Here is an 11,511-nt window from a genome sequence, read left to right as displayed (position 1 = left end):
TTCTCCTTTAATGGGCTAGGGGAAATTACATAGAACCGCCTGCATGGATGTGTAGCTTTTAGTTTTTCCCTGTAAGGATTCCATTTCGATTAGTAGTCTCATAGACGTTTATTGTTCATCTACTTGGGATAGATAGTGTTTCATATCAGTTTCAGTCATAAAAGCAAGTGCATCTGCTCACTGTTCTAATATGCATGCAAGTATTTACCAACAAGCAAAATAGCATAAAACTTTTCTAGTTGGCTAGAATTCAGATTCATCTGTTTCCTCTTTGTACTCTCTTTTATCTTCGTCGAAATCTGAGTCCGATTCTTTATAAAAATCTCCAGTGCCTGCACCTGGCTGACGGTCGATTTCTGGAGTCACCATCTCTCCTGTCCTTTCATGGCTGAGGGCAGCATTAATTGTTTCAGCACCGTTTTGCATGCTCATGTTCCTGTTGTTTCTGCTTTCCTCAATGCCACTAATTTCTTGGCCTTCATATTGTTGGACTTCATCCAATCTCTCTTTCTTGTCTTTGCTTCTGATGTCACGGGCATTCTTGTGAAAGCTTTCATTTGTCAACAATTGCCCACCCTGAGTTACATGGGGCCTTTTCCACATCCCATGCACTTTCTCTAGCTGGTCATTTGGATCATCTATAACAGGTTTGACATTCAGGTTCTCAGACTCTTCAAACTTGCGAGGCTCCAGCAATTTGGCATTAGAAAGATCGTCTGCTTTTATCACTTCCAATAGGTTATTTCTGCTCATTACTCTCTCGCTGTCTGTTCTTCCCTCATTTGAAGCTGTTGCCTGTGTGTCTAGCTGTCCTCCCTGATCATGATGAGAAAATCGTCTTGTTGTCTGGCTCTGATCTTCATTTCTTTCATAATTTCTGTTGTTCTCCAACTTCCTGTTCCTAGCAAGCATTCTCCATCGCTTTCCCTTTGCATGTTTGCCCTTCGCCCTAGAGCTGGAACTTCTGGTGTTATCTGTCAATTCCAACTTCACTCCACCCTTAAAGGTCCCTTGATCCCGGTCCTCTTCTTGTTGAGAACTCTTGAGTCCGAGCTGCTCATCTCTGGCAACTTTATGCTTTTCCTCATCTGCCAATTTCATGTCATTATCAGTGTTTTCAACTTGTGAAACTTTCCCAACTAAGCTGGCAATTCCTTCAGTTGCATTTGCAATATTATTTTCCTGTCCCGCAACAGAAACACCGTTATCTTGAGAATTTCCCTTGCTGTTTCCATGACTAACATCAACTGCACCTTCATTTCTGAGACCTTCAGCTGAATTTTCCACCGTCGTCAGCTGTTCTATGGACTCTTCCCTCCTATCAACAATGACGGCCTTGCTTTCAATTCTATTTTCAAGCCTGGCAGTATTCTCACTGTTTACTAGAGTGGTGGATGTGTCATCACTTCTATTGCCTGTTAATGAATTCTCACCATTGCTATAATTTGGGGTCACATTTAAATTTGTCTGTGGGTTTGATGGGTCATCTGTACTTACTGACAATATCTTAGTTGGATTTTCATAACGGCGCTTCAAATCCTCAATCTCAGTTTCCTTTTGCTTCAGACTTTCCATCAGAGCTATCATTTGTTGATTCTCTTTTTCTGGATCTATGTTTGTCTCTCTCTGCAGTTTGATCTCCTTCTGCTTCTCTTCAAGTGCAGACTCCATGATTTTCTGTTCGTCTTTTAGAGAATCAATTGTGGACTGCATCTCCACAATTCTTCTGTTACTCTCCATTGCTTGGGCTGAGAGAGAGTACATCTTCGCTTTCATCTCTTCAGTCTTCCTTTTCATTTCTTTGTTGTACTCGCGTTCCTTCTGTGCAAGTGAAAATGATTCACAGTGTCAGTATTTAGAAATCTAATTAAGCATACATACTATTTTAGATTAAACACTGGCAACATGCATCACTCGATCCCTATTACACTAGCTGGTTGATCAGCTTAAGATGGGGAGCAAGAGATTGATAGTGAGCTAATACCATAGGAAAAGCCAAGTGATTCTCCATGTGACATGTTCCAAATAGATGCAGTTAACTTTGTCTTTGTTGTCTTTGAATGAAGGGCACTGCCCCGAAAATGAGGCTATGTACCATCAAAATTTAAAGATTCTAGAAAAATAGGACATTGAAAAGAAGATCACTTTTGGGCTGGTGGTAAAATTGAAGAATTGTTAGTTTTATGTGATGAGAAGATAAAAGCCTACATCAGAATTGAAAATGATGAAAGAAACTTCCTTCTTTTCTGGCATACCGAAATTAAGCATAAAGACGATGCATGCAAGATTCATAGTCGTCAAGCAAAGATAAAGACACGTAGAAAGCAGCACACATGCAGGAGAGAGAGAGAGAGAGAGAGACCTGTAGGAGAAGCTGAAGAGAAAGGAGCTCACGGTCCTTCTCTTTGACAAGGAGATTGAAGATACGTCTCTCTCTAAGCTTGTGGATAACCATGACTCCAAGCAGAGCAGCTCCAAATGCCAAAAGCAACATCAACCCGTAAGGCTTCCCTCTGTTACCACCGGTGTTTCCCTTGTGGGATCCTCCCATAGCCATCTTCTCTCTCTCTCAGCACTCTCACTCTCACTCTCTGAGGCTAAGTTGAAAAGAGGAGAGGAAAAAAGAAAATGGGGTTGCTTGTCCTGATCTGAGAGATTTATATCTCATGAAGAAACTTGAATTGTGGTTGCTTGTCATGTAAAAAGAACCACGCATCTACTTCTTTCCAGAGCGGAGTTAAGTATGGTGAAGAAGCATGCGAGCTGTTTCCTGGCGCTGATTCAGGGGACCTCTTGTCATTGTTTTCGAGTTCCCATGCTCTTTACGCTGCTTTACCTATACTACCCCTTTCTTTCTTTAAGCCTTGTTCTCACTTAATAGATCTCCATTTATTACCCAACTAATTAATTCTAGTTGACTTCTCATTCAAAATTCCATTCCATTCAAAAAAAAAAAAAACTCTTAATTTTTTGCTCTACATTATATACTAAAGGAAAGTATTTTTTAAAATTCTTAATAAGCATATAAATTAAAAAATTAAAAAAAATCTGACATTACAACTGTGCACGTTAGGGATGCAAGAAATGAAATTTGCTTGCAAATTACAATTTGATTGAAGTTGACTTTAGAATTCCATTCCATTATCTAGGCTACAAGGCATCTGTTAGTCAATGCCATTACTTCACACAGACACATGTTTTTTTCATCAATATTTTATAATAAAAATATTTCTTTAATTTTTTTTTAAACATTTGATTTCATATAATAAATAAAAGTAATTTTGGGCTTGAAGCTATAAGCCCACTGAAGAAGACTCTGTTCTGGGCTAAATCCATTGAAACGAAAGCCATTATCACCTATGAATCAACTACCGCCATTGGTACTGTCTCTGCTGCGATTTCTGCGCCCCTTCCAAGTTCAAGCAGGTACCCGCCCATCAATCTCTATAATAAATTCGTCATATCAATTGTACTTTTCAAGTCATCAAACTATTTCAATTTTTGTTTTATAATCTTTCCTTCGCTCCACGAAAGAGGCAAAATTTTTCCATGGAGTCTCATTCTCAGTCCCAGTCTAACTCCATCCAAGATATATTCGAATCCTCGCTAAATCTTGAGGATACCCATTACAAAGAAGGCTACGATGAAGGCTATAGTCATGGTCTACTTGCAGGAAAAGAGGAAGCTCGACAAGTGGGCCTCAAGACTGGTTTCGAGGTCGGCGAGGAACTCGGCTTCTATCGGGGCTGTGTCGATGTTTGGAACTCTGCGATTCGGATTGACCCGACTGCATTCTCGACCCGGGTTCAGAAATCCATCAAGCAAATGGAAGAGTTGATTGAGAAATACCCGCGGTTGGATCCGGAGGATGAGAGTGTGGAGGAGATTATGGATAGTTTGAGGTTGAAATTTCGGGTTATAAGAGCTGGTCTGGGTGTGAAATTGGAATACGATGGGTACCCCAAACCCAAAGCGGTTGAGTTTTGAGTTTTCCTGTAACCATAGTGTTTAGGAATTTGGGTATTGTGGAATTTGCATTTCACGCTAACTTGTCCTCCTCTTCCTGTTTTAGTTAGCTGAAGCGATTGAACTATGAAATCTCTGTTATTTTTAGGTCTTATTTGATAACAGTTTAATTTAGCACCTACATGCTAAATTATCTTGAGTTCAACAACGGGTTAAGTATATGCAAGAAATTATGGTAATTTTATGTTCAATTTTAGAAGTGTTTCGGTTAAGTTTGGTTTACTTGTGGAATATTTGGTGATGGAAAGATATTCTTCTGCATGGTAGCTAATGACTGTGTAAACTTGAGTTGGTTTTGGGGATGGCAAATGTACTGAATATCGTGTAACATAATTTGTTAAGGACTATGAAATTCACGTATACACCTGGTTGCGATAATGTTTGTGACATAGAAAGACATCTTGCTGTTGGATCTTTCATTATTCTGGACCTAGGATGTCAAATGGTCACAAGCTGATCGCAACTATTGGCTGGTTGAAAATTGATGTGGAGAGTTATGATGATTACAGTTCATTTGTAGGAAAAGTTTATCTATAGGTTTTGAAACAATGTAACATATATCTTTACATTGCAAAGTTTCCAGACGTAATTTTATTGTCAAGTTTCCAATTGTTATGTTCTTTATTTCCATTTCTCCTATGATTAAAGTTTTTAGGTCTGTCGCTGTATTTGTAGTCACATATGATCATTTCTACTAAAGGCTGCTTGAAGATTTCACTTTTGCAATTTGATTAACTGTCTCCCCTGGAATCATTATCATTTTTATCTTAGTTATCTACTTGCAACTTGTAAAAGGGGTGAAGGAGGGAAGACATGTTGAAGTGGACGCTTGCTTGCTGCAAGGTTTACATATCTGAAAGCCGAAATAAGGCTGCATTGGAGTCAATTGAACATGCTGCAAAGCTATTCCCTCAAGCACCCATCGTTAACAAGTTTGAGGATGCAACCTATAATAGGGTTGGATATACTCTTGTCTCAAGTTTGACTCCAAAGCCGTCTTTAGATTCATGTCCATTGAAGAGTGCTGTGCTTGCCATGGTTAAATCTGCTTTTGAAGCTATTGACCTTGAGGCACATTGTGGAAGTCACCCTCGGCTTGGTGTTGTTGACCATATTTGTTTTCATCCTTTAGAACATGCATCTTTAAACCAAGCGGCAGGGATTGCAAAGTCCTTGGCAGCAGATGTTGGCTCTAGTCTTCAAGGTTTGATCTCTTTGAAATGATTTTAGTTACCAGTCTTAGTAAATTGATCGGTCTGATCACAAGCTAGATAACATTATGGCAAGTCTAGATTCTGGTCATCCAAGAGGCTGATTCCTCTAATCTTCTGTGATTATAACTATCAGATGTAAAAGTAGCAGTTGATTACACATCTCTTTGTCTTTTGGTTTTTCTTATTTGGCTTCTCTTGGATTTTGGATACTAGTGAAAGTGATGGCTGTTTCAGCCAAAAGTGCATTGAATCTATTTATTGGGTCTGCTATAACATCAAGCACTATCATTCAGATATCATTAGCTGAAAGTAGAAACTGAAATGCATAGTTAATGTATTTGAACTGCTTATTTCATACTATAGTCTTTTAACTTGGCATAGAATCCTTTCAACTAGAGTTATATTCTTGGTTCATTTGTCTAGTCATTCTAGAACTGGTTCATGTGGATTAATAGCTTAATACTCATACCAGTGAATTTTGCGTACAAAATTGATAGGTGTTGTGTGTATATATCTCTTGATGTGTCTTTGGGTTTATGAAGACCAAACGTAGTCGAGAATTTCCTTCATTTGGCTTAGCTTGTTTTATTATTATTGTTATTATTTTTGTCCTGTGTTCATACCTTGAATGCAAAACCTTTTCTATTAGACATAGAAAATAGATTGATTTTGCATTAGATTTTAAGTGGGTCAGTGGTATGGTTTGGATTGCAGCCTTGTTTCTTTGGTCCAAAGTGGAGGTTATATCAATAGACTGAATTTTTATTTGACCAGGTGATTAAGATAATACTCATTTTTTATACTACCATTTTTGTGTGATTAGGGTTCTATTTCATGAGTTCCTATTTCTATTGGATTGTATGAGAATGTGTTTTACTTCTCCATTGTTAATGATGTCAAGTATAGCTTGCAGTCCCTACCTTCCTATATGGAGCTGCCAATGAACAAGGAAGGACACTGGATTCAATCAGAAGAGAACTGGGTTATTTCAAGCCGAATTATGGACACCAATGGACAGGGGGACCAAAATCAGAGTTGTTGCCTATGAAGCCAGATGAAGGTCCAGCGCAAGTCACTCGAGCAAAAGGTGTAGTTGTAATTGGAGCAACCCAATGGGTTGACAACTACAATGTCCCAGTCTTATCTACTGATATTGCCGCTGTTCGTAAAATTGCAAAAAAAGTCAGTGGGAGGGGAGGTGGTCTTAGTTCAGTACAAACCATGGCTCTTGCACATGGTGATGATGTAATTGAGGTTGCTTGCAACTTGTTGGAACCAAGTAAAGTGGGAGGAGAGAGAGTTCAGCAAGAAGTTGAGAGGCTTGCAGAGGAAGAGGGAATAGCTGTGGGGAAGGGATATTTCACTGATTTCTCGCAGGAAAAAATAATTGAAAGTTACTTGAAGTTGAGTTCCCAATTGTAACCACAAGATTAAAATATTGTGCGAGTGAAGATACTGTTCTTTCAAGGAAAATTAATTCAAGAATGTTATAATAGAAGTTATTGTTCCAATGAATGCAATTCGAGTGATTGTCCACACATTTGGCTGTTGTTTACATCGTTACTTGAGGGTCTTTGAGCAGATAAATGAGGGTCTTGTTAGTACGTAGTATTAATAAGATTATAGTGTATTGAAGAAGGTTTTCGTGGATTGATGATCAGTAGATTTTAGGCTCTAGGCATTCTATAAATAGGTGTCCGGTGTCCTGTATATACTGTATATGTATTTCTTCATGATACGGTATATAATATAAGTCAAGTATTTTTTCATTAAAAATAAAATGGTATCAAAGCAAGTTATCTGTCTTTAGTCTCTAATTTTTTTTTCTCTTGTCTCGAAAAATCTCTCTAAGTTAAGAAATGGCAGAGAGCAGCTCTGCTAGATTACAGAGTCAATCGGCGATCTAGCAGAGTCAATCGGCTTCGACGAGAGACGTCTCCAAAACAATTACCGATGACACTTTGACGCTGCAAAATTCAGATAATTCGGCGATAGTTTTCGTCTCCGTTCAATTAAATGACATCAATTACAGAGGCTGAAATTGAGCTATGAAAATCGCTCTCAATGCCAATAACAAGCTTGCATTCGTGGAAGGGAAACTCATTGTGCCTGAGGATGGATCTGAAGATTATAAGAAGTAGAGACAATGTGATTACATGGTAATGTTTACATGGTAACGTCGTGGATCCTCAACTCTATTCCAAGCGATCTGGTTGGAAGTTTCCTTTATGCCACCACCGCTCGAGAACTTTGGCTTGAATTAGGAGAAAGATATGGTGAGAGCAACGGATCTATAATTTATCAAATCAAGCGAAGAATAGCGTTGATCTCCCAAGAGAATCCCTCGATGACAACGTACTATAGCAAATTGAAGCAACTGTGAGACGAATTGGCCAACATTATGACGATACCCCCATGCAGTGGTGGATCAGAGAAGCTCGCAACAGAAATTCACAACGTCGATCACCTAATGCAATTTCTGATGGGCTCAACGACACCTTTGATCAAGTTCGCAGTCAAGTATTGCTTCTGGATCCATTACCGACAGTGAACAAAGCCTTCTTGATAGTTCTGTGGGTAGAATCTCAAAAGGAAGTCTAAACCAACCTCACAAAACATACTAAGGTTACTGCTTTAGCTGTCCGATCTCAAGTTAATAGGTGAGATTATAGGAAGTATGATGCGAGGAAGGGCCACTATGATACTATAATTTGGATGGATATACATGAGCGGGATGCTTCAAGCTTATCGATTATCCAGAATGGTTCAAGAATAAAAACAAGCACTTCACCAATCCAGGGGCGCTCAAACCAAGATACACAGCTCACATGTCACATACTGAAGGTCACAATATAGAATCAATCCTAGAAACACCATTGGCAGGTGTTGAATCGATCGCCACCACTTAGTTAAACAAAATGGAAGAAGTAAATGCAAAGCTCGAACTACTGAGTAAGAGATGAGCAGGTTGATCAAAGGTAAAGCGGTTGCTACGATAAATACAGTTAATTCGCATTCAGCCTACTCTTACTGTCCAACCGATTATTCTGGTAAAAACCTCAGCCCTTGCCATTTCAATCATAAAGTTTCTTCAGTTTTTGCTTGTTGTGCTATGATAATTGAAACAGAGGTATGGATTATTGACACCGGTGCATCAGATCATGTCACATCGTATAAGTATCATATGATATCTATATGTTATGCTTCTGCACCAATAACTATATATGCATTTGCCGAATGGCTCTTCCACTCAAGTCTCACACACTGAAAATGTTTCATGACACACACACATGAAATTAATTGATGTTCTTCTTATTCCTGATTTTAATATGAATCTTTTGTCTGTGTCCAAATAGCTTAAACTTACCAACTTGACAGTGCAATTTTATTCATCATGTTGCTTCTTTCAAGACAAAAAGACTAGGTCTATTATAATTGTTGGATGAATAATCAGTGGCTTATACATTTTAGACAATAATAGTTTTTTTTACTTCCAATATTCAATTCCGTATTAACTCTGTTTATAATAAAGTTGCTTCAAATCTCACTGTAAATGCTGCTGAGTTTCATAATTGCAATAAAGAAACTGCATCTTTTGCAAATTCCATAATAAAAGTTCCTTTTTTCTGTTCTTCATGCTAGATTAGGACATTCTTCTTGTTATAAAATGTCTCATATACATATTTTTAAGCAAATTGTTGATACTAATGACACATGTGCCTTATGTCCTCTAACTAAAATGTTTAGGTTACCCTTTCGTAACAGTAATATTATTACTGTCAACCCTTTTGACCTTGTGCATATGGATTTATGGGGACCTTTTTCTATGCATTTTATCACTCAGGCCAAATTTTTTTTTTTAACCATTGCTGATGATAAAAATTAGAGCAACCTGAACCTATATGCTTAGATTTAAAGATTAAACATATTCTGTTTTGACATCTTATACAATTTGGAACAAAAGTTAAAAATATAACATCTAACAATGGTGGAGTAATAAAAGGTGCACTTCTTTGTTTTCCTCTCACTTGTCCATCAAACTACTTGCCCTTATATACCTCAATAAAATGGTACAATAGAAATTCAACATAAGCATATTTTCAACATAGCTAGGGCCATCCAATTCCAAACTCAATTTTAAAAAACTTATTGGTCTGGATGTATATTGGCTGCTACCTACATCATTAACAGAATACTAGTTAAAACCTTAGGTCGGTTAACTCCCTTTGAAGCTTTGTTTCATGAACCACCTAATTATGATCACCTAATAACTATTGGTTGTCTGTGCTTTACCATCAACCACAGTTCTCAAAAAGATAAATTTAATCTTAGATCTACCAAATGCATTCTCCTTAGATACTCCAATACTCAAAAGGGATATAAATTACAAAACTTAGACACAAAACAAATCTTTGTCAATAGAGATGTTTTTTTTTTCATGAATCTATTTTCCCTTTCCAACATCATCCTTCTCAGGAGTCTTCTGTTTTAGATCCCAATCTCTCTGTGAGTTTGCCTGATGATGCATCAAGTTCTTCTAATTTTCATCAGGTTCCCACACAGTTTGATTGTGTTTCCCAAGAATAGGTTATTTGTGTTCCCCTACCTTTAAGAAAGAGCACTAGAATTCATAATAAACCATCTTGGATGCAAGATTTTACTGTGAATCATTTATCCACTATTTCTAATTTTGATTTGTTTATTCACTTTACACATTCACATCACACTTACCTTAACACAATTTCTCACATTCATGAACCTTGCACTTACACAAGCTTTAAATGACTCTAATTGGGTTGATGTCATGCATCATGAGCTTTTAGCTCTTGAAAATAATAGAACATGGATACTTACTGATCTTCCAAAAGGTAAAAAGGCCATTTGTTTTAAATGGGTGCACAAGGTTAAGACCAAACTCAATGGAGAATTTGATAGATATAAAGCTAGTGTAGTGGCTAAGGGGTATAATCAAGTGGAGGGATTATATTTTAAAGATCATTTTTCTCCTGTAGCCAAAATTGTTACCATTTGAATTTTTATTTCCTTAGCTACTTCTAAATACTGACCTATCTTTTAGTTTGACATTAACAATGCCTTTTTACATGATTTCTTAAAAGAAGAAATGTGCATGCAGCCCCCTGCAGGTTATTCTAAAGCTAGTTAAGGGCAAGTTTATTTATTGAAAATGTTACTTTATGGTTTAAGGCAGATTTCTCGACAATGGAACTTAGAATTCACATCCTTCCTGCAGTCCTTGGACTTTGTTCAATCAGTACATGATAATTGTCTTTTCCCAAGGGATGCCCATAGTACATTTACTGTTATACTTATCTATGTAGATGATGTGATCATAACTGATAATTCTATTTCTGTCATTGATCAGACCAAATGTGGTTTACATTGTAAATTTACTATTAAAGATCTTAGACATTGTAATATTTTCTTGGTTTAGAAATCGCCAGATCTGCTTTTGGTACCCTTATCAGTCAGAGGAAATTTATCTTTGATATTTTAGGTGATACTAGTACGTTATATGCTAAAAATGCCTCTACTCCTTTACCCAAAGGTTTGAATCTTGATCCTTCTATTGGTGATTTACTTCTTGAATCTGATAAATATAGGTAGCTAGTTGGCAGATTGCTATATATTAACATTATTAAGCCTAACATTAGCTTTGCGGTCCATTATCTGTTACTGAATTTTGTCTAGTCCTAGAAAGCCCATTGGGATATCGCTTGCCATGTCTTACGATATCTTAAGACATATCCAGCTAGTGGATTTTTCTAACACATCCAACTTGTCTAATCTTTCAGCTTATTGTGATGCAAATTGTACCACTTGATCCTTTTCTAAGTAATCTGTTACTGAATTTTGTGTTTTATTAAAAGATCAAGAAATAGAAAACAGTCTCTAAATCTTTTGCCGAAACTGAATATAGAAGCATGGGAGCTATTGTGTGTGAGCTTTTATGGATTTCATATGTATTAAAAGACTTGCGAGTTAATGTGCAATTTTCTGATTTTTTGCAGTGTAATAACAAAACAGCTATTCATATAATTAACAATTTTGTTTTTCATGAGAGAACCAAACGTCTTGACATTGATTGTCACTTGGTTAGGGAACAACTCCAAAAGGGTTTTATTGCTCCTATTCACGTGTGATTCACTTCTCAGCTTGCAATATCTTCACTAAGCAGTTGATCACTCCACAACACCAAATTTTTGTTTTCAAGTTGCATTTAGTTGCTTTGCCTCCTATCCAACATAAGGGG

General features: G+C 37.2%; 2 protein-coding genes across 3 annotated transcripts; one reads left to right on the top strand and one right to left on the bottom strand.

The window, feature by feature from the left end:
- Positions 1 to 123: 123 nt before the first annotated feature.
- LOC110629341 (GRIP and coiled-coil domain-containing protein 2) lies at positions 124 to 2,789 on the bottom strand. The gene is made up of 2 exons (XM_021776256.2): positions 2,363 to 2,789; positions 124 to 1,821 (listed from the first exon to the last, which is right to left on the bottom strand). Exons 1-2 carry the CDS (start codon positions 2,555 to 2,557, stop codon positions 244 to 246), a joined length of 1,773 nt encoding a protein of 590 aa, XP_021631948.1. The 5' UTR covers positions 2,558 to 2,789; the 3' UTR covers positions 124 to 243.
- Positions 2,790 to 3,324: 535 nt separating this feature from the next.
- Positions 3,325 to 6,777, top strand: LOC110630034 (formimidoyltransferase-cyclodeaminase). 2 transcript variants are annotated; one of them, XM_021777335.2, is made up of 3 exons: positions 3,325 to 3,426; positions 4,822 to 5,230; positions 6,154 to 6,777. In XM_021777335.2, the coding sequence occupies exons 2-3, from the start codon at positions 4,840 to 4,842 to the stop codon at positions 6,660 to 6,662; spliced, it is 900 nt and encodes a 299-aa protein (XP_021633027.1). In that variant the 5' UTR covers positions 3,325 to 3,426; positions 4,822 to 4,839; the 3' UTR covers positions 6,663 to 6,777. The 2 variants fall into 2 exon arrangements, with proteins under 2 accessions (XP_021633027.1, XP_021633028.1); XM_021777336.2 differs by having other exon boundaries at positions 3,340 to 3,956; positions 4,830 to 5,230.
- The last annotated feature ends 4,734 nt before the right edge of the window (positions 6,778 to 11,511 follow it).

This window comes from Manihot esculenta, chromosome 13 (genome assembly GCF_001659605.2).
Source record: "Manihot esculenta cultivar AM560-2 chromosome 13, M.esculenta_v8, whole genome shotgun sequence".
NCBI classification, from domain to species: Eukaryota; Viridiplantae; Streptophyta; class Magnoliopsida; order Malpighiales; family Euphorbiaceae; genus Manihot; species Manihot esculenta.
This window is presented reverse-complemented; position numbering and strand designations above follow the sequence as displayed.